This window comes from Abramis brama (genome assembly GCF_963993115.1).
Source record: "Abramis brama genome assembly, chromosome: 9".
In the NCBI taxonomy this organism is placed as follows: domain Eukaryota; kingdom Metazoa; phylum Chordata; class Actinopteri; order Cypriniformes; family Leuciscidae; genus Abramis; species Abramis brama.
The window spans coordinates 30,419,423-30,445,735 of NC_139971.1; the positions used below are offsets into that span (position 1 = coordinate 30,419,423).

General features: G+C 36.3%; 1 protein-coding gene across 2 annotated transcripts in view; it reads right to left on the minus strand.

Moving 5' to 3' along the window:
* Positions 1-26,313, minus strand: part of LOC311089854 (UPF0606 protein KIAA1549) — a 55,998-nt gene that overhangs the window by 16,668 nt on the left and 13,017 nt on the right. For both annotated transcript variants that reach the window (XM_084124864.1, XM_084124863.1), the window contains exons 3-11: positions 9,004-11,160; positions 8,672-8,760; positions 7,632-7,800; positions 7,379-7,509; positions 6,437-6,626; positions 5,555-5,614; positions 4,744-4,889; positions 2,743-2,920; positions 746-930 (exon numbers count right to left, since the gene is read on the minus strand). In XM_084124864.1, the coding sequence (XP_083980990.1) occupies positions 746-930; positions 2,743-2,920; positions 4,744-4,889; positions 5,555-5,614; positions 6,437-6,626; positions 7,379-7,509; positions 7,632-7,800; positions 8,672-8,760; positions 9,004-11,160 (3,305 nt within the window). The remainder of the gene's footprint in view (positions 1-745; positions 931-2,742; positions 2,921-4,743; positions 4,890-5,554; positions 5,615-6,436; positions 6,627-7,378; positions 7,510-7,631; positions 7,801-8,671; positions 8,761-9,003; positions 11,161-26,313) is intronic.

Consider the following 26,313-nt stretch of genomic DNA (forward strand, 5'->3'; position numbering starts at 1 on the left):
TGAGTGATCATAACTTTAAAGATGATTCAATGAGATGAAATGAATTATGAGTCTAATTTATATAAATACACTGATCACACATTTTTTTTAAACAATCTAGTCGAGGGATGGGCAGATGGTCGGCTAGTCATCTAAAAAGTATATAATTAATAAAATTTGGAAAAACTTGGCTCTCTAATCAAAACACGTTTCAAGACAGTTTGGTGGACCCTACATACACAGGCTCATTAGTCAGTTTTGAAAATATGTTTAGCTCATGCCTAGACACAACCCATACAAAACCCTGGAAAAATTAGATAGAGGTAAACATTAGAAAGAAAAGATAAACATTTATTTCACTACAGAAAATGACGCAGCGACTTCTGGGAACACTTGACTTATGACTCAACGAACAACTGAATCGGATCATTGAAATGAACTGTCTAAACGAACTTCCCAATGCCAAAATGAACTGTGAGCATAAATGGGTATAGTAGCGGATAGCTGACTTAAAAACACATCCCATTTATCCAATTCTGATCTTTCAAAGCTGGCTTGTATCCGGCTGCAGTCATTTAAATCAGAGACGAGATAAGGAGCTCAGACTCACAGGAGCCACCAACTTATTAGCAATGTCACTGACACATCAGCAGACTTAGCGGATAGAAAATGACGGCATGACATACGGTTGAACCTTAGTTTTGTCAGGAGAAGCAATGCTTCAATATCGCTTCATTACATAGCATTTCCAGTCTCTCTCTCTCACCTTCTGTCTTTGCTGGATGGTGCTCATGGTGTCTGGCTGGAATTCCAGTTTGTCAGTCCGGCAGAGTTTCCAGTACAGGATAGTTATTATAATGACGACCACCACAACGGGGACTACCACCCCTACGATTATCCACGTGTTGGTCTTCTCTGCGTCTGAGGAAGGAGAGGCCTGTTTCTCCACAGCTGAACATACACAGGGGTAAACAAGAATGTCAGTGACTAAGGACAGTATGCATCGTTTAAAAGTTTGGGGTTGGTAAGATTTTTAAAATGTTTTTAATGAAGTTTAGGCTGTATTTATCTGATCAAAATACAGTAAAACAGTAATATTGTGAAATATTATTACCATTTAAAATAACTGTTTTCTATTTTGAATACATTTTAATATGTAATTTATTCAAATTTATGCAAAGCTGAATTTTCAACATTACTCCAGTCTTCAGTGACACATGATCCTTCAGAAATCATTCTAATATACTGATTTTCTGCTCAAAAAACATTTCTTATTATTACCAATATTGAAAACCGTTGTACTGCTTCATATTTTTTCAGGATTCTTTAATAAATCAAGCTTAAAAGAACAGCATTTATTTGAAAATTAAACCTGTAACACTGTAAATGTCTTTACTGTCACTTTTGATAAATTTAATATGCCGTTCCCGGTATTCACTTCTTTAAAGTAAAAAATAAATTGCTTTCTTCTTATGAAAAAATATTGCAATAACAAGCGTACAGACTACATTCACAGCATTGCCACACAGCATGACACGATTGGAATTAACGTAAACTGTCCTCTACAGTACATTTTTACTCTTTTCTATCATGGTGGAGCAATAGTTTGAAGAGAAACTGGTTAGTTAAACTGTTGACATGTTTACACCAAACAATCAGAATAGTATTGCTGAAAAATAACAATAAAAATGGTTTAAAAGCACAGACACTTAAAGAAAACTTGATACCCCCTTAAATAGAGATGCACCGATACTACAATTATGGCTGATATACTAGATAAGCCATCATTTTACATGCTGAATTTGGGAATTATAACATTATAAAAATACAGTATAAGGGCCGGTCACCCATCACACGTTTTTGCTGTTAAAAACCTGAGACGGTGGTCAATGGAACGAATAAAAGTGCAAGGTGTAGAGACACGTTTTGTTGAAAAGAAGTTGAACTTTTAACTTGAGCGCCGCATTTTTAGAACGCAGTGTCATGCGCGAGACGCTGCAAAAGACGCGAGACCCGAGCGCAATAGTCAGAGACGTCCGTCTAGCGCATGTTTACATTGAAAAACAATGGAAAAGTAGCGCAGCGGAATCGAAAAATGCATTCTGTGTGAATGGCTCCTAATAATGGATGTATATTTTGAGATTTACAGTTTTACTAAATTATTTGTTTTTAAAGATGAACTTTTAGTGAGAGTTGGGTGATGGCAAATATCATCTAAATGTAAAATAAATTAAATATTCAAAATCTCAAACCTCAGTCCAATCAGATTTGCATTAAATTCAGCCATATATTGAATGCATATATAAAATTTGATACATTTTATGATGCTGAATCCATTAAACGGTTAAATTCGGGTTGGTCCTGTTTTTGAATTCACTGTAATTGGAAACCTATTAAGATTTATGCTAAAATTCAAGATGTTATACAACAGGAAGCTACTAAATTTAGTCTAATGAATCTAGTGTTTATGCTGTGGGTGATGCAGTCGTAAGCCTGCCACATATAAATGTTACATAAAAAGGCAGAGCTCTCTTGAGATATCACGCTATCTGAACTCTCCTCTTTGATGTTTAGAGCAGTAGAAATAAAGAATGTTACCACAAAAACCATTGCCTGCTATGTCACATCAATCAAAATCGTTTAAATGACCACTTCATTGTTTTTCTTACCATTATTATCTTTTAGTTTATTGCAATGCTATGTTATGTAGTTTCTCTCCCATTGATTTTTTCTACTGAAAGTATTAAAAGTCTGAATGCTCACGCTGTGCTAATATTCCCTGGATGCGGTATCCCATGATGATCGCTGCATGCTGTACGTCAAGACTGTTGAGCGTGTTCGCTGTGGTTGCGGCGGGAAGCCTCTGTCCGTTAGCTCCTTCCACAAAGTAGATAATCTCCAGAGGGTTGTCAGGGCCCACAAGACGAGTGGTCTGTACAATCTGAACACAGTTTAAAAAAAATTCAATATGCAATGTAATACATGTATGTCTTTATATATGTCATTCGGCATCTGAAACTAATCAATCCAAAATTTTGACAACAACAACGTATTGCAAAACTCTTTTGTGTAGGAGTTTATGGAGAACATCGTTTCCATTTTACAATTTTATATTGTGTATTTGGATCAGTCCAATTTGTGAAAGAATCATTCAGTCTCGTTTTGTGAATGGAATCATTTAAGTTGAAGTACTAAAATGACTAAAACTGAAATAAAAATAAATGAAAGCTAAATAGAAATAAAAAACAAAAAGTAACAAAATTACAAAAGCACATAACATAAATTAAAAATGAAGCTAAAATGAAAATGAAAACTGAAAATTAAAAATATAAAAAGGATCATCTAAAATATTCATCAATACTATAAATAACACTAGAATGGACCAACTTATGGTGCAATTTTGAAGCTTAAATTGTTAGTTCACCCAAAAAATGAAAATTCTGTCATTAATTACTAACCCTCATATTGTTACAACCCTGTAAGATTTCTGTTCATCTTCAAAATAAAAATGAAGATCTTTATAAGAGAGTTTCGGTCCCTCCATTGACAGTCTACGCAACTACCACTTTGACGCTTCAGAAAGTTAATTAAGAGATACGAAAAACTGATCCATATGCATTGAGCGGTTTAGTCCAAATTATCTGAAGAGACACGATCGCTTTCTATGAACATATTGAATTTAGGCTTTTATTCACATATATATATCCACGTGTTGGCTTTGAAGCAACAAAAAGGGTGAGTAAATGATGACAGAATTTATATTTTGGGGTAAATTTTTCCTTTAACTCAGAACTTTAACAATATATATGCAAATGCTAACTGTTCTTCACACGCAAACATAGGAATTAGAACTCTGAATAGGCTACAATTAGCTTCTTAAAACTTAAATGTCTTTTAGACAAAAAACCCAAAAGGCTTTTAGAGAGAGTCACTAACCACTAGTCTCCAAGGTTATTGGGGTGGAAACAGAGAGTGGCAAAGTGAGGGCTTCACCTGAGCTCGACCTACATTACGAGCCCTGGGTAGTGAACTCTCACTGGCCGGGGACGTTAAAAGCTCATTTTAAATGTGTTGCTACCTCAGGGTGCATTATCAGAAACAGCACAGAGGATGGCCACACAATGTCATAAGATCATCCAAGTACATCCAAGCTTTGCAGATTATCATCAACCTACATTCAAGCAAGAGTGCTTGCAAGATATTCCAGAATTTATCACCTCTCTAAAATTAGAAATGATATCACTGAGCATCATTAACACAGCTCCATTACTTCTCAGCTAATTAGCGGTCATTAACGGACTATGACTTGTCATTATCAACACAAGTCATTTGGAAACCATAAGGTCAGCTAGTCTGCAATCAGGTCTCTATGAAACAGAAAAATCTTCTCTATGTAGGCAGAATAAGCAATTAATGCTTTAAGAATCACACTAGCTGTCTGCAAGCTGTGTTCAATAATTTATCTGAGACTGCAGCTGGAGTAAGACGCGCCGACAGCCGACAGGGGTGAAATGGTTGTTTTTTTGAGTGTCTCTGCAGGCCGAGGATGAATAGGAGGGTGTTGCCATGGATACTTCTTGTCCCTGAATGATGATGTGTGGAGGGAGAGCAGGTGTGGGGATGTGCCACAAAGACAGAGATTGATTAAGAATCCAGAGAGGCATTAGGCATGCACACAGGAAGAGCTCTATAAATGAATCCAGTGAGCTCATGCATGGGAAGCATGAATAGAATAAGGCCACATAACACAGATGATTTACAAACCTGCACACTGTTGTTTCCCACACTAGTTGCTCTCTTAAAGCGACGTCCTGTACCCAATGCATCGCCCAGCAACAGAGCCAGTCTCCTCTCAATAGTAGCATGGAAGATCTTGTCACTCACACGCTGGTCCAACACTCCCAACAACACTGAACACACACACACACAATATGTAATACATGACATTATGGCATTGCAATTGCTCATTTCGGTCTCAAAAATAGACTGGTTATTTGCATTAACAACATTACACAATCGTTCAAAAGTTGGTTTGTTTTTGAAAAAGACTCAATGCACACCAAGGCTGCATTTATTTGATCAAAAATACAGTAAAAACAGTAATAATGTAATATATTATTTCAATTTGTTTGAAAATCTGTTTTCTATTTTAATACGTTTTAAAATGTAGTTTATTCCTGTGCTGTAAAGTTGAATTTTCAGCATCATTACTCCAGGCATCAGATCCTTCAGAAATCATCCTAATATGCAGATTTGGTGCTAAAAAAAACAACTCTTCTTATTACCAATGTTGAAAAAAATTTGTGTATTGTACACAATATTTTTGTGGAAACGGATTTTATGATGAATAGAAAGTTCAAAAGTACATTTATTTTATATATATATATATATATATATATATATATATATATATATATATATATATATATATATGTGTGTGTGTGTGTGTGTGTGTGTGTGTGTGTGTGTCTGTGGGTGTGTATATATATTTATATACATTTAATACTGTATAACTTACTGACCCCCTTTTGAACGGTAGTGTATTTTGTTAAGCTTAACATCAGCAGGTCAGTACCTGTTCTAACCCATGAAGAACGCAGAAGTTGGGTTGTGTTTAGCTCCGGGTAGTGGAATGCTAATGGTGAAGAGAAGAAAAAAAAAACATTAAAAATTTCAGATAATCATAGGTAAATTAATATGATCTGGGTCTACAGATCATATTATCAGATTTTCCTGTGGTGTGAGATGTGTTAATGAATGAGGCATTTATATAGCGCTTTCATATGTACTACTGTACACCCAAAGCGCTTTACAATCATATCAGGGGTCTAATCATATCTGATTGAATCTGCTCGGAAGAACGATCGGTGCCGCACCAATCTCAAATCGTAAATATCCAACATGTTGAATATTTACAATCAGAAATCCTGTTGTGTGGGGGGAACCCCGAGGACAAACGTGCATCTGTAGATTGTCATGTTAAACGGTATGATATTGAATCAGAAAGCAAATTGATGGAAGATGGAAGCATAACACAACTACATCCAAACCATTTTCTTTCTTCTTTTTTTAGCAAATTTTCAGTAAAAAGCAGTCCAAACACTATTATCGCCATTTCTTCTCACCCGATGTCCACCATGTTGGTTTACTCTAAAGTCACGTTTGACCCAGAGAGATTTTGCTAGATTTCCAGTGTTCACAGTCGGGACTCTGGTTGTTTGTGAACGGAATCTGTTAGTGTGTGGTGTGCTGTCTTGGTCAAATCGTGACGCTTCTCACACTACAGGAACAAAACTGTTAAATTATGATTTTTTTATCGTCATGTTTGTGGTCTCACAATTTTAAAATCTTTTAGTGTGGGCCAGCTTTTAAGCTGCGTTCATGACATTTATGCTATATATAAGTTGTTTTGGGAGTGTATTTATGTAATCGAACAGTAATGAGTGTGTGGACTCACGTTCTGCAATCTGGCGTACAGGGAAGCCCAGGTAGTAGCTGTACTCGACCATGCTAAGTTGTCGAAGCAGAGCGCTCACCTCTGTCCCTGGCACATACCCGTGCTTATCACGCACAGCAAAGGTGATCTCAACAGGAACCTTCTGCAGTTGTGCCGCCATGCCCACAGGACTCAATGTGATGTTTAAAATCTACAAAACAATTCAGTCTCTAAGATACAATTATCTGAAACTAAAGCAATTAGACATTAGAATGACTCATTCTCCAGAAAGGGATTCTAGAAATTACTGTGCAATAAAACATCCAATAGACATATTTTTCTGCTATTTTAAAAGCCAAAAATATCCAGATTTTCATCAATCAAGCATCTAATGTAAAATGTGAGCTACTAAAAAAAAAAAAAAAAAAGAAAAAAAAAAAAAAGAATTATTTATAATAAATTAATTAATATATAAAACAATTAAATAATTTAGTTACTAAAATAGTAGATAATAAATATCTTAATATAAAAAGTATCTTGTCTTCGATCACACTCGCTTATCTATTTAAAAGATTCCTGAACATTAGTGAATGAAATTAATAAGAGCGGATTAGATTTGTTGCCTTGACAACGTTTGAACTTATCCAATCAGAGCAAACAGCTGGAGATGATGTCATCCCACTGCACTGAAGGCAATCAAGCCTCAAATTCACTTTACACAATTTAAAAGCAAGCTTCTTTTTGCCAACATCAAAAATGTCTCTGAATAAAAATATTAACATTTACTCTCATTTGGCTCATTTACATTAGCATCATATAAAACCTCTGTATAAAGTAGTCATTTAAGCAAATCAGAATGGAATAAGAAGCAATTAAGAGGATTTGAAGGGGTTCAGTGTCAGGATATTGGTGTTTGAAACTTGAGCTCTTAATACTGTTAACTGGGTAAAGCAGTCAACTTACATTCACAGTAAAGTTTGTGGACTCCTGTGAGCGTCGGCGCACTTCAGCTAAGGCTGTGATCAGACCCTTCTCTGTCTGCTCACTGAAGGTACACATACGCACATCTATGTGGCTGGGTACAAACTGAAGTACTGCAAAAACACATGCATATAGTCAGTGTTTAGTAAAATTCATGACATCATGACATGCAACAAAATCTAATTGGCTAGAGAGAATTCAATAATTGTTACATGCATTTTTCACTGCAGTCTACCTGTATGTACATAGTACTGCAGGCCTGGTACAGGACTGATCGGTGACACGCTGATAAAGGAGCTAGTGGTCCGAGCAGAGATTCTCAGGGCATTAATGACCGATATGGCAGTGTAAACCACTGCACCAGACACAGCGCGAAACACAAAATCTGGAGGAGCTTTCACTACCTTTAACACATGAAGAAATTCTTATGAACATTAAATGTCAAGGATGTGTACATCATATTTGTAATAGCAAATTTCACATCCTTTTCAAGAACATGGAGAAATATCAAAAAGCCTTTCAGTGAGCCTGTAAAAGTCAAGGAGGATTTGTGTTTAAATGCAGGGAGTTGCAAAGAACCATTTTGTTCCCATTGAGCCAAATTAGGTGTTGTTTGTTTATGAAGACCCAAGAGATAAAACAGGAAGGGGAGTTGTTATCTATACGTTTCACTGACACATCACTGGATTACAAAACATATTTAAAGTTTATGTGATTTAAACCAAGAGTAAGCAGGTTAAACAATCCCTATTATTGTACATAAAAAAAAATAATAATAATTGCAATAATTATTGCAAGTAATAATTGCAAAAACTATTTATGAATGAAGCAGCATTTTCCTCCTACGTGTTTAATAGAAGAAGAAAAAAACACTTCCATGGAAATTGGCACTTTTTGTTTTCCTGGTAACATTTTCATCCATTCTGTATTTTTATGCAATATCCAAAAATATAGGCGTGGAAACCCAGCTAATGTTCTTTTAACAAAGACAACCAGAATGATTTTAGGTTAAATATTAAACTGTATATTTTCAGATGCAGTTTTCACAATTTTTCACCATTAAAAAGCTTTTAGCTTTACATTTAAAAAAAATAATTTTTAAAAGCATAAATTGAATCTACAATCAAGGTATTTGTAATTGTATTGTTTAATATTGTATAAAATAATAGTTTTAGATGTAGAAGAGTTGCTGTCACTGCTTGAAATCAATAAAGACAAGCGAAAAAAGAGGAGGAAAACATAACATAGACCTTTTAAATCGCATGTCTACAGTACCTGTAGCTCCACTGAGCGGCTGAACTCGGCTTTGAGAATCTCTCTGATTTTTGCTTTGGCATATCCAACAGTAGACCCCGGAGGAAACCCTGCAACAGAGCAAATATCAAGCTTGATGCTATTCTTGGAGCCTTGAATATAAAAAGAAAATTTAAATAAAATAAGATAAGATAAAAGTATATGTTGCATGGATGCGAATCTAGTTATTGTTTAAGGCACATCTGTTTTATGGATTGAGTCACACATTGATCCTTAAAAAAAAAATGACAGGAGCACCTTGCTGGTGTAAATACTGTATATATATACTGTGTAGAGCAAATTAATTTTCTTACCAACTCTGATCAAGTAGGTGTCTGGTTTAGTGATGTTGCAGAGATAATTCCGGGCAGTAGTTATTGGAGGGGTTGTGGTTAGGTTTGTACCTGATGTGTCTTTCACAGTAGTCACCATTGTGTTGCTGGAGCTTGTGATAGTAAAAGACGTGACAGTGGTGTCATTATGTAATACTGGAGAGGACGTGGTTGTAAGACTACTGATCGGTGTGGTGTTATCGCCATCAGTAACCATGGTATCAGATGGTGTTCCAGACACAAATCCTTCATCAGCCATCTCGGTTGCAGGAGGGGAGGAGGTGACGTTTAAGGTTGAGTCAGTTGGTAATTCAGAAACACTGATAGAAGTGGTTACTAAAACAGTGGGAAGTACACTACTAGTAAAGAGGGTCTCTGTTGGGAGTGAGGTGATAATCCATTGGCTGTCATTAACAGAAGACATGCCATCCGGTTCTTTGGTCACCGGAGGTGGGTCAGTCACCAGTAAGGAAGTGTTGTATGCTATAAAAGGTGTGGTAGCCAAATCAGTGGTTGAGTTTATATCTCCTAATGAAGTTGAAGGGTCTATTGAGGGTGTCAGTGTAAATGACGGCTCCAAATATGGCACTGTAGTATCCGTTAGACTAGGTGTAACTTCAGAGGGATCCAGGTTAGTAGTGTTAAAAGGCTCAAATCCAGAGAGATCTGTTGATGATTCCTCAGTCCAGGAACCGTTACCTGCAGGCTGTAGATCTTCATCAAACAAAGCTGTTAGCATGTAACTTGGGTCAATGGTGTAGGTTCTAGTGCTCACAATATTTGTGGTGCCAACCGGCATGAAAGAGAAAACACTAGAGACCGTCTGATTGACCGTGTGCTCTGGCAAGCTACCATTGTCCTTGGTCAACTGGATGGTGTAGTATTCTAAACTGTTCATGTCTGGTAAAAGGACATCAGTGGGTTGGACGGCAACAGTGCCTGCCCAGTCAGATGCCAACTCTGAGCTCTCGTTGACAGACTGGTTCTGGTTTAAGACATCTGAAGTTGTCGGGACAATTGGTAGAGAATGTACTCTAGTTGGTTGGATGGTTAAAAGTGATAGAGAAATGGTGTGGCCAAGGTCCGATGTCAAAACACTGGTAAAAACTGGAGGCCTTGACATGGTAAAGGGCACAACATTTGTAAAACTCTGAAAGGTTGTTGTGTGTTTGGTTAAGTCAGTGTTGGCTCCATCTGAGGTTGAATTGCTATTAAAACTGGAACTTTCAACAAGTTTGCTGGAGAAAGAACTAGTAACACTGGTAGAGGAGGGATACAAGTGTTTGCTGGAAAATGAAATCCCCACTCTTGTGGGAAACGTAGTATCATAGGTCTCGGAGTTTGAGTCCTCAAAGTCATACACATCAGATGGGAGATTGGTAACCAGCGAGTAGTCGTTACCTTCAGATCCCATGAAGGACATTGTTTCTAGGTAATCTCCAGAACCATAGTCCACATCCATGGTGTAGGTTGGGAAAAAGTATTCGGGTGGACCCATAGTTTGCTCGACAGATGCTGAAGTTATTGTATGTATGAAAACCACATTACTTGGCTCCAACTGCTGATAGCCTAGTTGGGTGTTTGGGTCATGGCTGGCTTGTAACTGAAGGTCTTTAATTCTGCTGGATGGTTCCAATTGGTGTCCAAAAGATACATTAGTGTCACTGGCTCCCCCCGTCCCATTCTGTGTTTGAGGGGAAGGAATGGGATTTTCATCAGGAATTCTCGAAGGAGAATTTTGTCCAACTAAAGGCAAGCTAGAAGGCACAGATGAATCTGTACCCTGTGAGATTTGGGGAGCTGGGCTGATAGCAGACCAAGATAAGGGCACATAATGGGATGTAGGCACTGGAGAATTTAGTTGTCGAGGCTGTCTGGAGGAACCTCTGTGGGTAGATCCAACTGCCTCTCCAGAGTTTAAGGAAAGTAAAGGAGGTGTGGCAAGAGGCTCTGGGATTGTGGCAGAGTTCAAGGAGTAAGTGAATATTGATCCAGTGTTGAAATTGTGATTGTAATTCTCGGTGGCTTTGGATGGATCCGAACTAGGTGAAAGAGAAAATCCAGACAAGGCGGTGGATGCATTATGCAGCACTTCCATCGAAGATTCATTTGGCATGTTTGGAGCCTCCAAAGGCCAGACTAAGGGAGACACAAAGACAATAAAATCCAACAAATGAAACTATCTGATGCAAACTATAGAAAGAGCAACAAAACTATATGAAAAACAAGTTAATTGCACAAATCACTACTGATATCTGCCTTATCAATGCAATTGAACATATGTCTCTGTAATAGTTAAGCAAAAGTAATAGGCTTTGTGAACAAAACGGTTAAAAAATAGAATTGGCCCCAAATAAGGTTACACTTACACACTATAAGATTTAGCCTGTGATGTGAATATGATAGATAAGAAGTACTTTACATTATTATTGACAATGATAGAACCCTTATTCATGATTTGAGCAGAACAAATTGTGTAATTTACGAATGATTGGAATTTATAAACATACATGTGTTTAACTATCAAATCTGAGGTTTACGAAGCGAAGAGTTTCCAGGAAGGTCTGTTTTACACGCAAATTAATCTGAATTTATTCGTATATTTGTGAAAGTTTCCTAAACTACACCTTCCGTATATCTACACTGAACAAAATTATAAACGCAACCATTTTGTTTTTGCCCCCATTTTTCATGAGCTGAACTCAAAGATCTAAGACATTTTCTGTGTACACAAAAGGCCTATTTCTCTCAAATATTGTTCACAAATCTGTCTAAATCTGTGTTAGTGAGCACTTCTCCTTTGCCGAGATAATCCATCCACCTCACAGGTGTGGCATATCAAGATGCTGATTAGACAGCATGATTATTATAAAAAGTCTTAGATCTTTGAGTTCAGCTCATGAAAAATGGGGGCAAAAACAAAAGTGTTGCGTTTATAATTTTGTTTAGTGTATATATATATATATATATATATATATATATATATATATATATATATATATATATATATATATATATATATATATATATATGTATGTACACTGGTGTGGTGTAGTTTAGAAAAACTGTCGGGGAAAAATTTATTTGTATAAAACCATAGTTGCACATTGCTGTACATAAGCCTTAAACACATCTCTATTCAACATCTGATATTAAGTTAATTAGTCAACCTTTGAACCAATAAGGTCAAGTAATTGATTTAGATTTTTAACATTTTAACAATATCGATTTTGAACATGGACAACAGATAAAATGCAACACTGACCTAGAACGTATTAAAGAAGAATAAAACCTACCCCACAGATTAAACCTACCCCACTAATGTTTTTTATGAAAACTGATTAATTGACTTGAGTGCTATTTATTGATTGGCTTGTTTAATTTAATAGACATTAATCAGAGTAAAACACAAATGCAGTGTGAGATAACTGGATATTATTTCACAGAGTTACATCAAAAAGTCTGAGTGTTGAGGACTTTCATCATGCTATTGTGCCCAGATGCTTCAAGGCTTTTTCTCCTGCATAAGTCACAATGTCGTGATTACCAGTCACAATCTCGCACATGTGCGGGTGGTTTGGAATGTGCCAAGGCCACGAAACAGGAGAGTATTTAAATAATTAAGCGTGCCACTTTCAAGAAGGATTCCTGAAAGCAGTATCGGCCTCTATGGTTTATATTCCACTACACGTTTTATAAACTTTCCATGTGCATTGCTTTTTATGGTGGGTGCAGAGGTTGGGCGTAAAAGCTGGCAGTGTTTGGCTTGATATTCAGAAGCAGCTGCACAGTAATGAAATGACCCATTCTGAGACCAAGGATGGAAGGCAAAGGTGAGGAGCTTCTTAATGAAGCACCAGAATGAGCAAAACAGTCTTAACCCTATTTAGATGTGACTAGTTTTCCCATAAGAGGTTAGGTAAATTATTCCTCCTCATTTATTTTGACCTGTGTTGAATAATAATAAAACCAAATTTTCATTGTGCTACCTGGTGCACTTTATGGATTTAGACCAATATAAATATAATGTAATGTCATGACCTAAATTTCAATATAATATCATAATAGGATTATTTGCAAGGTGGAATTGATCAACGTGAAACTAGATCAATGCATATTCTATGATGATTTACAACAAATTACCTCAAACCAACAATAAAAATAAGATAAAACTGAAATGTTTTCCAAATGAAAATGCAATGAACTGTGACTTGCTGAATTAAAAACTTACAGATTAAGTTAAATGAACCAAAACAAAGGAGGTATCCACTTTTAGCAGAAAAGGTTACGTTTATATACCTTTTAGTTCTTCATTTATGATTGATTGATTGATTGAACTTTATTGTCCAGTCTGTTTTCACAGAGAGGAAATTTTTCTTTGACACTGTAACATACATTCACTGCTTAAAAAACACATCACACATCAACAGCACAAATACAAAAAATTATATAGTTAAACACTGTAAGAAAGAAAAATTAAAAATATTAACAGCCGTTCTATTGTTTCAATTAAAACACTGTACGATTTAAGATAATCACTGCCATTGGAAGAAAAGATCTTTTATAGACATTTTTTCTAGCCAAGGGAATTTTTAGTCTACGTCCAGATGGGAGCAATTCAAAAGCAGAGTGAAGAGGGTGTGTGTTACCTTTAAAAATCGCAATTGCCATTTTACCCATAAAATGATCGAACAAGCTCTGAAGTGGCTGTTGTTTTTGTCCAGTAATCTTATTTGCTTGATTAATTATTTGTGAGAGTTTGTTCTTTTGTTTTAATGTTAGATTGCCGTACCATGAAACAATATTATATGTGAGAATACTCTCAATCATTGATCGATATAACATAGTTAGGGTCTGCTGACTAATATTGAAGCTTCTCAGTCGTGCTTTTTTATGAATGTACTCCACATTACTTTCAAAATTAAGTTTCTCATCTATAATTGTACCCAAGTATTTAAAATTCGAGACCTGCTCTACAGTTTTTTCCTTTATGACAACTGGTTTATATTCAGATGCGGTATCTACTCTTCTCGATTGATTTCTCAAACATAGCTCTTTTGTCTTTTCAATATTAAGATGTAAAAAACTACTCTCAAACCAACAGATAATACTGTCAATGTACTCAAAATATGAGGTGCAGTTAATTTCTTTCTGACATGAGACCAATGCCATATCATCGGCATATTTTATAAGGGTAAGGTTATCGTCATTGCACTTCAGTTCATTTATGTATACGGAAAAAAGTATTGGAGACAGTACACATCCCTGCGGTACCCCAGTATCTAAAACCAAGCAATCCGACATAACATTATTATTAACACAAACTCGCTGAGGGCGACCTTTTAAAAACTCCTTAATCCATGAAATCATCCAACTACTAGCACCTAACTCATAGAGGCGCTTTAAAAGAAGATGAGGTTGGACAGTATTAAAAGCAGATGAGAAATCCATGAAGAGTATTCGAACATAGGAATTTGAGTTATCTAGATGATTTTGAACCTTATTTAAAAGAGTGAGAGAGGCATCCACAGTGCTCCTATTGACCCGATAGGCAAATTGCATGGGGTCTATGCATGTCTCGATTTGGGATAACAGTTCCTTACATACTATGCGCTCCATACATTTACACAGAATAGATGTGAGTGCGATTGGGCGAAAGTCTTTGAGAGATTTTGCATTAGGTATTTTCGGCACCGGGATGACAATGGAATTCTTCCAGGCTAATGGTACGAAACCATTGTCCAGGAAGATTTGAAATAACCTTGTACACACATGTCCAAGTTGTGCTGCACATTCTTTCAAGACTTTCCCCTTCAGGCCATCTGGGCCAGATGCCTTATGCGGTTTAATTTTATGAAGCACTGTGACAACCTCCCTCTCCTGTATAATCATAGGCTGTGATTGAGTCATGGTCATCATTAATTCATTACTAACAGACAAATCATCATTAAAATCATTATCAAATCGTGAATAAAAAATATTACGATTATTTGCAAGACAATGAGGGTCTTCATGTTGTTGAACTCTTTTCTTTTGTCTACCCATCATTGTATTCAAACCCTTCCATGCGTCTCTTACATTCCCTGTTTTTAATTTCTCTTCAACATTCTCTTTATATTCATTCTGTGCATCTTTTAGCTTACGTTTTACTGCTTTGTTTAACTCTTTTACTTTCTGCTGATCATTCTGCAAGAAGGCAATTTTCTTCATGTTTAGGTAATGTTTCAAATCTTTGTTAATCTACGGCTTATTATTTGGATAGACTCTGATATTCTTTGTTTGAACCACTGAATTTACACAGAAATTAACATAACAGGTTATTGTATCATTCAACAATTCATGATTACTACAACAGTCATCATCGTTAAAAAATAAGTCCCATTCAGTGCACTCAAAACAGCCTCTTAGCTTTTCTATTTCGTCTCTGGACCACGTTTGAACCTGCTGAACGGCAGGCTTGATCCTCTTTAAAAGCTGCCTGTATTTTGGTAACAGATGAATAACGTTGTGATCCGAACATCCCAGAGGTGGATATAGCTTTGGCACATATGCACCTTCCACGTTACCAAAGCATTTATCCAGAGTCTTAACCAGTCTTGTCGGACAGGTTACATATTGCTCAAGATTTGGCAATAGCGTAGATACATTGCATTTATTAAAATCTCCAAGCAAGATTTAAATTTATGCGTTTTGCCATTTATATTCAAATGCTAATGCAAGCACAGCCAGTCATCTGTAACCAATCACATACAGTGCAACTCAAGGTTCAAAATACAATGAAACTCATAACAACATGATTATGAGTCATAGAAAAATACGTAGCAGTCCTTCAAACGTCTGAGATTCAAAGCATGAGCCAGACGGATTTGTGATAAAGCAATAACTGACATCACCCAGCCTTCTGAAGAATCCCCCAAGACACATGTTTTTCATACAGACGATTTGTTAACCCACAATTCTATATTTAGACCAACAAAAAAAATAGACATGCATATAAGGGAGAACATGCCATCATATAACACTTTGGCTCTGATATCAAAAGAAACAGCATTAGAGAGCTGTTGTGTGATTTAAATTTGATTAAAAAGTCAATGCACAAAAGAAATAACATCTTATACTACATTAACCAGGTCAGTATGCTCCGGCTTCTTGAGAGTAAATAGTTATTTGATAGTATACGAGACTCACTGCCATGCTCTGGGCCAAGTGTTTGAAGCCCCTATAAAGCAGGCGGCTGTGTAAAACAGATGATCAACTAAATAACAGAGAGAGAGAGAGAGCCTGAAGTAGAAGAAACAGTTGTTAGACCTTAACAATGGCAGCAAAAAAAAATAAAAAATTAACCATCTAATGCCTGGTTCAGATTACAAGATTTTTGTGTCTGTTACGATAGTCACGGTGTCAGATTACACGATTTTGACTCCTAAAATCTTGTGGTGTCGTGGACAAGAAACATGTCAGACTACACGTTGCTTTCCGACCAGTCATCGCGTGTGTCACACACACACACACATTCACTCGCAAACATTCACTCACACACACACACTCACTCACTCTCTCTCTCTCTCTCTCGCTCACGACATACACTCAGGCACGCATACACACACACTCGCTCACTCGCGTACACTCACTCTCGCTCACATACAGTACTCACTCTTGACGGAACCCGTCGTGGAGGACCGTTAAAAAATTAAACATGCTAGTCTTTCTGTCGTGATGTCGTGAAGCATCGCAGACGCGACTTAGGTTGTCGCCCACTATGACACACTATACGAGATGAAACGATCGAATCTTGCGTCCCGACGCCCGTTGTCGTTTACGAATCCCCACGACACCCTATGTCAAACGGATTGTGCCAAAATCGGGCTAAAATGTGTAATCTGAACCAGGCATTAAAAGCCTTAGGTAAAGTCTTAAAGACACCATGAACATTGACACTCAATGTTAACTAAATTAAAACTACTAATCGTATACCTAATATGATGAAAACAGTTCGTTAATGTTTCTTGTCGTCACATTGACAGTTACGAATTATATTACATGCATCATGTAAATTATATAGCCTATTTTTTATTAAAAATGGCGAAATTAGACAAAAGTGTATTAGTTTGTATCCCCGATTATTTCTGTCAGTCGTTTAACATTTCTATCATAAAACAGCTGTCAAATATACTTTCATCTTATCTCGCACTTTTATGAACGGAAGCACCGTGTTGGAATTTGCGCTCAGCAGCTTCTGTGAACATAAAGCCCGCCTACTTTAATTTGATTGGTCATCAAACATTTTGACATTGATGAGCACTATCTAATCGCTGAGGCAGCTCAGATGAGAAGGCTGGTTATCGGCATTGTTCAATATCCTTGATGCACTGAAGTAGAGTTAATCTTAGGCAATTATTTCACAACCTTTACTATTTACTCCTTGGAAACATACCTCAATGGTGGGTATGGCACTGATTGGAAATTATATACAATAAATATATTGTTCACAAGTGATATAAGAATATAAGAATTATAGTATGCAAATTGGTAAACCGTATACAGTCTCTTGCATTGTAAAGCAATGTTGGTGTACAGCGTTAAAGAACCAGCAAGTTTATTATTAAAGCAAAACTATGGAATTTCATCTGCATGATTGATGAAGCTGTAAAACTCATAGGAATCATCAATATCCAGTTTGATGTACGAGTCTCTTTGAGAGGGAAGGAGAGAGTCATTAATTAGTCTTACTGTGGCAATGGTTTAAATGACACACGGGTGAATACTAATGTGTTCAACTATCTCAACCAAACATCAATTGCTGATCCACCATTTCTCAGGTCACGGAGCAAGACTATAGTTAACAAACAGGACAGAAGAGGCACAGATTACTGCCTGACCTCTGACCTCATTAGATTAGCTTTCGAACATTTAGATTTCTATTCCCTCAGGAGAAATTCAATAAAACATTAAAGCCACAACCAACCATGTTTTTCTGTGCTAGGCCAATCAAAATGGGCTGTTGACCCAGTTTTGAAAATGCTACAACTGCAAGTCATGTAACACATCAATGAAAATGTGTGACAAGCAAAGCAGAGGACTCTGTCCCTTAGCACATGACTTTGTTTTCAACAAGAAAATGACTCCAGTTAAGTCACTCAAAAACCTGCAGAACAGTCCAATCTGTACCCTACTATTATTTCTGCCAGTAAAAATAAAATAAAAATATCATAGATCGTTTAAATCCCTATGTACGAACATTTGCCTGACCCTTAATAACATAATTGAAACCGAAACAAAAATACATTTAAATTAAATCTCAATGGCGGTCAGACATTTTCAAACCATATACATTCTTGGTGTTAAGTCACAAAAACAAGAAAAGAATAAAAAAAGAAATCAAGTTACAAAAAATTCTTCAATTATCTGTGTTGGCAGGCACGTGCACACATAGACATCAAAGGGGGCTTGAGCACCTGCCCCTTTTATTCCTGGAGAGAAAGTGCCCTTTTTTCTGGGGTGCTTTTTTTTTTTTTTTTTTTTTTTTAAATAATATATATTTCTGTTTGCGCACAGCTTCCCTGTCAAACAAATATATTTATTGAAGAATAGTATATCTAAATATCAGGTCAGGAGTTCTGAAGCGCTCCCTCTCCCTCTCCCCCGATTGTTAAACCCGATTGCTTCCGCTAAAGAAAATAGTACGCTCCGTCTCTACGGTTAGAATCCTGTGAGTCCATAGCAACGCTCTGTTTTTCATGGCAACGGTCTGTTATACTCCGCACAGCGGTCTGTTATCAAGAAATAACAGACTGCATTCTACATTGGAATTCAACCAAGCCATGTAATAAAATAAGTTAATAAAATAAGCATACATCACCACCAGGTGATATGCTTTAGTTATTTTGTTTATCCTATTTACCTGCATTGTCCTGTCAATTAGATGCAAATGTGCGCATTTTAACTAGTTGACACCTAATTTGCATACAGCACGTCCCCAGTTAATGACTTACATCAAGAGTCTTTCCCCCTGAAATTTAGAAATCTAAATTGGTGAATTTAGAAGAAATCTACAGATGCAAACAGATGGAGGATACACTAAAGATTTACTAAAAAATGTAGTAAATCTGAGTAACTGCATCTGGTAGCCTACATTAATAAATAAAACTGAGTAGAAATAAGTTAACATTAAACATTAAAAATAACAATATTTATAAATTAACTTTTTAAGTAATTTTACTTTTTTTTATTTCCTCTAAACCTTTATAAAATAGTATTCCATACAACCACAAATACATACATGACATTGGCTTTTATTGAATTTTTACTCAATTATTTTGGTAAGTTTAATTTTAAAGTGTTATGTATTCTGATAACACCAAAATAATTAAAACGATGTAGTGCCTTGTGCAAAAATAAACAAATTATTAGTAAAACACGCCCCTCTGCTTGATGCAGTTATTTAGGTTATTCTAAATATGAAGAGTTCAGATGAAAAGTGCCATCTGAAATTTCCTTCTATAATGATAATTTTTATCAAGCTTGTATGTTTATGTTCACTTATTTCACATTACTGGCAATGAAAATTACCTATTAATTGTCATTTAAGTTAAATTACTGAACTTAAATATACAAGCTTGAAAAAAAATGCTCATTTTAGAAGAAAATTTCAGATGGCACTTAGGCTTTTGCATCTGAACTCTTCATATATACTTGAAACTAGTAGCATAGAAAATGTGTTCAAAACATGCACATTGTGGAATGGTTTCCTTTGCTGCTCTATAAACCTAGTGAATACTAAGGAGACCATGGTTTCTGTGTGAACTGATTATTTTGTAGACATCTTTTGAAAATGAAACAATTGCGTGAGTTTGAGGAAGATAAAATTAATTAACTTTGTAAATTAATTTTTTTAAAAGGAAGTCAGAGTTGCGTTAATATATATACTTTTTTGTTTAAAAAAAAAAAAAAAAAAAAAAAAACGTAATTATGAGAAGTGCCCTTTATTTCACTTGAGCCCCTGCCCCTCAAAATGTCTGTGCACGTCCCTGTGTGTTGGTATAAGGAGAACACACAAAAGTAAATAAATAACTAAAATAATAAAACATATTTACTTGAATCAGTTTAAATAATCAATTTCAATTAATCAAAAACCAAACAATTGATCAAGAAAAATGCCACCCTGAAACACTTTTGAGTGGTGATAATTCACCACTCAAAAGTGTTTCAGGGTGGCATTTTTCATAAATTAAGATGTTCTAGTAAAACATATGTTTAATTTAATTTCATTTATATAGCGCCTTTCCCAAGTTCAAGGACGCTTCACAATAACAGTAAGGAACAGACAGTCATTTCAAACATAATCAGTTAAATGCACAGTAGAAATTTGCCCAGTCTAGGACATAAGCGATTGCAGTTGCATATCGCATAGCTAGTGCAAACAGTCGAATACAAACAGAAACGATAACATTGTAATTACAGACAGCATAGAAAGGTGGGCAGTTGAAGCATAAGTCAGGTGCATATGACTAATGGTATAAGGAAGCATTATGGCTGGTATACAGAGTTATGGAAAATGTTTAAGAAGAAACACACTATAACCGGTAATATTGCTTAAACAAATTGGTTTTAAGTTAAGGCTTAAATTCATGTAGTTATTGTCCTAAGAGCCAGGGGCAGAGAGTTCCGTAGTTTAGGACGGAGAAAGACCTGCCACCCATAGACGATAGACGAAATCTCGGTACACGAAGAAGTTCACAGCCAGAAGATCGGAGAGGTCGAGAGGGAATATAAGGAGAAAGTAAGTCAGAGAGGTAGGAAGGAGAAAGACCATTGAGTGATTTAAAGGTAAGCAGAAGAATTTTGTAAGTCATAAGGGAAAACACAGGTAGACAGTGGAGGTTAAATAGAATAGGAGTGATATGAGCAGAGTGCAAGTTAACATTCTTGGAGCAGAGTTCTGAATATATTGCAAATGAGAGATCGAGTGTGCTGGTTGTCCAGAAAAAAAGAGCATTACAGTAATTGAGGTGAGATGTGATAAATGTGATACTAATGATTCAGCATCTTTTGGGCTGACATAGGGGCGGAGTTTGGCAGCTTTGGCATATGAAAATGCAGCTTTACAGAGTTGACTTTTATAAGCATTGGTGGTCAGTGAAGAGTCTGAGTGGAATAATTGCTGTAGCTTCAAGGCCAAGTCTGGTAGCATTAGTAAAAAAAAAATTGTTAGAGTTGGGGGACAGAGAATTAAGATTTCTGTTTTAGTCAGATTCAAACTGAGTAAATTGGAGTTTAGCCAGGTCTTTAACTTATTGATACATGACGATAGTGATGCAGTCTGGTGAAAAGAATCCGGTCGGCAAGCAGTATATATCCAGCATAACAGTGGTATTAAAAACCATGGTGGCGAATAATTTGTCCGAGAGGCATAATGTAAATAATAAATAGTAGTGGGCCGAGAACTGAGCCCTGTGGAACACCCTGTTTGAGGAAGAAAGTGGGAGATTTATAATTGTGCATGATGATGTAGTATTGTCAGTCTGTCAGATAGGAGGAAAACCAGGATAACGCAGCTCCTGAGATACCAATCTCTGAGAGGTGCATGAGTAAGAACTTATAACAGACAGTATCAACTGAAGTCAAGCAATAGGAGTATGGAGAGGTTGCCTGAGTCACAAGAAAGTTAAGAGGTCATTGATAACCCTTCTTAAGCCAGCTTCAGTACTGTGATGCGAGCGAAAACCAGACCGAAATATATCAAACCGATCATTATGAGCGTTTCCATTACAGATTTGCGCAAAACTTTTGTGATTTTTTTCTAAATGTCGACAAAAAACTATTGCGAAATGACGGCGTTTCCATTAACCGATGTTATGCGACTAAAACTTTCCAAAGTGCCAAATTTTTTACTTAAAATTTTTTTCCTCTCGCGATAAGTAAAGTCATTCCAAAAACCATGGCAACGGACGCTGGTAGGTTTATGTACTATATCCCAGCCACTGCACTAGCCATTATTATTAATCGAAGGAGATGCATGTGTGTTTTCCAAGCATTAATGGTAAGAAACGGCCTTTATACTTGTGAGCGGCACATATGAGGCGTTTCTGGGTGTTTCTCCCTCATTTCTGCTTCGAGGTCTTGATTGTGGCATTTATTTGAGGTTTAGAATCCATTATTGCTGTAATTATTTTGTCTTATATGAATTTACTAAAGAACTCTGTCTCGTATTCTGTCCAAACACACCGCGTCGTCTACGTCAGGTGACTGTAAATGCGCAAAAACTGTTTCCATTGCAGTTTTGCAAAATATTTCTTTTTCGAATTGCCTGAAAAACCTCCTCATGCGAGCGTGAAAACTTTTTTGCGATAAATGGGAGTTTTTGCGAAAATTGCGCGTTTCCATTAAACGCATTTTCAATTCGCAATTTCAATTTGTGCAATTTGAAGGGTAATGGAAACGCGGCTATTGACAGCTATAAATGACTGCAATTGTGGAGCGACAACCTTTATATGATTTTTGAGACAAATGGTTGTTTGGGGGATAATTAGCGAAGTCATTTGGGTCCAGATTTGTTTTTTTAAGGATAGAAGTCACAGCAGCCATCTTTAGTGAAACAGGAACAGAGGCAGAAATAAGAGATATATTTACAAGATGTGAGATAGGAGCAGAAGTAACAGAGGTACATTGTTTCAAAAGGAAAGTTGGTGCAGGATCTAACCGGCATGAAAAATAATTGGATTTCTGTATAATTTTACTAATTAAGATGGGGTTGGTCAATGTATATGCAGGTAAATATTGCTATTTACTATTAAGTATGGTTAGGTTACACTGATGCATATAAATAAAAACAATTTAATATAATGCCTTGAGTGTGGACAATTGCGTTGGATTAATAAAAACTACATTTTATACTGTATAAATACTGTGTTTTACTTGTATTAAATATTTTCATGAATCTACTTGACACCATAGCTGTTCTACTTGAACAATAGCTGAATCTATTTGAAAGACAAAAGCTGTTTGGTTTAAAAGAACAATTAAATATAGAGACATACTGAATATCATTAAAAAAATATGATTAAAATGATTTTAGCTACCTTCCCTATCCTTTACTCTTTCTTTCTTCTATTTAAAATGCAGTCTGATAAAGTCAACAAATATTTCTTTCAAAGTTTTAACCTTTGAAACCAGTATTTTAACAATATGTTCTTGTGACATTGTTGGTGAGCCAGACCAAGTGAAATGATGTAAAATGGCACCAAAAGAAACTCAACATTCAAGACAACATTCAAGACAATTAAGTAATTAATGATGGAGTGACTTAATAATCCTGATCGGTGGACAAGTTCAATAATTAATTGTAAGAGAGTCACCTTCAGCCTAAATGAGCAGTGTTTATCATGAGTAATGGCAAGGCGACAGACGGGCAGCAGGGGAAATACCATGACTCCACACAACAGTGCAGCAATGACTCCCTCTGCCACCTGGTACAGAAATGCAACCGTGTAATGCATGAACAATAGTTAGAGCTATCACTTTCACAGACAGCGAGATCTACTTAAGCGATATGTGTAAGATGCTAATGTAAATGTCATTGGGACGATGCACATAAATGTGCAGTTTTTAAAAAATTGACAAAATATTTGCTACCAGTTTAATTTAAACAACAGCAGAAAAAAATAAACACAACATGTGCAACATATTCCTGTCCATATTCCTATTATTCCCCGTCTTAAGAGATGATTAGGAACTTAAATATAGCATTATACTAAATAATACTCAACAGAAAGTAATCAAATGTAAAACAACACTGCAGAGGCTTCCCTGTATAAATGAAATCTAGATTCATCCTACTAAATCGACAAAAGAGCAGCAAGTCATTTTCTCTGTCTTTTGTCATCTGAATAACATTAGTGACACAGACAGCAGCAGGTAAATTAGGCTGCTGTCACTGTAAGATCTAAAGCAAGGATCTAATACTGAAACACATGCAAATTATTTTTGATAATTTGTTCATGTTCACTTAAGACATAACCAACTGTGTTTCAGCAAATACTCACCAAGCTGGGCATTTTGACACATTTCTGTGTGTATTTGACCGTTTAGGCATGAACCGTAGCCCAAAGTACTATAAAGCTTGTGCGTGTTCCACTCTGTCTCAGAGCGTGTGTACAGAAAGCCGTTTTGGGAACAGTATCACTTTCGCAATGCTCTTTTTATTAGAGCATCCCGCAGTTTAGCAACAGTAGACTACATTTTACAACAATTACTAATTTAGCTGATTTTACTAGCCATTGAGTTAGAGGCTAAGAATAAGTTTAGCACAGATATATTTTTACTCCCCTTCAATTATATTGAAGACTCTAACTGAACGCTTGAGTGTTTCGCTCTCCATCTTTAAAGCGCACTGTTGCAAATCATCTCAATGCACGGCCTATTTGACGCACTGTAAAATGAAGTGTGAAGGCGCCCAACTCGCCATCACTTAGCTGAGAGCACTGTGAATTTCTTTCACACATGCAAAGAGAGAGAGAGAGCGAGAGTATTACATACCACTTAGAATTGACATGCTAGATGTAAGTGATATTCTTTGTTGTATTTTCCTGTCAAAATGGAGTTCATTGATTTTATGCAACCTTTAAGAGCAAGCAGAAGCCACTGCCGGTTACTTTGGCAGTGGGGAAGAACTAATGCAGAAGCGCTCACCTATGGAGAGGTGCAGGTATGATGGAACTTTATAGGCCAAAATGCAGAAACGAGTTAGCCTTTTATTACTTCCGTTTCCATCGTTCCGAAGTCAATGGGTTTTCTTAATAGTTTTTTGGTTAAATGGCTAAAATAAGGTCTGTGGTTAACAAGCTCACACTGTAAAAAGTGAACAGTTGGATCAACTTAAAAAAATTACTTCAATTGGCTAAAGAAATTAAGTTTTCTCAACTTAAATTATCACATTTTATTGTGAAAAACGTGATAATTTAAGTTGAGTAAACTTAATTTCTTTAGGTGTTACCAATTGAAGTAATTTTTTTAAGTTGATCCAACTGTTCACTTTTTACAGTGCAGGATACTTTTACGTTTTGTTCTATGACATAAAATACATCAGTACTAGCCCCAGCGTGTCTTGAAAAAGGTGGTTGCTTAAAAGGGGGTCAGCCCTATGTTCCCACGGCCCCATGTTCCCACATTTCTAAGATTTTTTTTATTTTTTTACGATTTGTCTAAACCCCAGTTACGGGTAGGTTTAGGGGTGGGGTCAGGGGTAGGCCATTTGCGGGAACATAGGGCTGTGGGAACATAGGGCTGTGGGAACATAGACATGATCCCGCTTAAAAGTGGCTAAATGGGACTACAGAGGCTGTCAGGGACATTAAACATCATCATGCCGAACAGGTAAGCTCAGTCTGCTTTTACAGCTTCATTATGCTTATAATTGAGCTCTTATAAACTATTCTAACTCAAACTTTCTGGGAAAATGTTTTTAGATAAAACTGAAAAAGCTGTCGGAAGCTTAGAGGTGGTGACGTTGAAGTCTTGGGGCCGTGGTGTAGTTCGTTTATAGCCTACCTTTAGCTTTTTACTTTTGGCGACTGCATTTAAGCTTCAAAATTCATAAAAGTTGTGTTCATCTGTGAAAATGATCTTGATGGACAAACTGTGCAAGTATCATAAACTTTTGTTGATTTTGTTGAGCTTGTTTGGGGTTTTTTTGCAAAGGGTGGCGGTTTAAGGGACGGGGTACTTACAAAACCAATCAATAAAAGTTTATTGGACCTTAAAAAAATATGTACATTGAACACAATGATATAATTAAGTACATAATACAAAACTAAATTTGAAAGCACAAGATTAAAAAGATTAGAGTCAAATTTACCAAAGGAAATGCTTCTAAATGCAGTTGGTCTGACACTTGATGTTAAAACTGTTGGAAAACACTGAAAAGGAGTTTAAAATCAGGCTGTTTTTGTCAAAGACAAAAGGAAAACGAGACAAAAGAACTACAGAGACAGTGAGGTAATTATCATCACAAAAGGAAACAGTGAGCTACTCTATTTCGAGCTCTTCATGGCCACACCAATAATAAAATAATGGTTACGACCTATTGATGACTTCCTCTATAAACATCAGATGAAGTGTGTTGCATGATGCTTTCAAAATAAAAACAAAGGGATCTAAAATTAAATGAATCTGCAGCAGAAACAGGATTACTGTATGGTCGATGTCAGTATGTCTTTCTGTCTGTCTCGCTATCTTTGTCTTTGAGAACAGGATGACGTCTTAGGCTGAAACCACAAGCAGGCTGAAAATGAGATC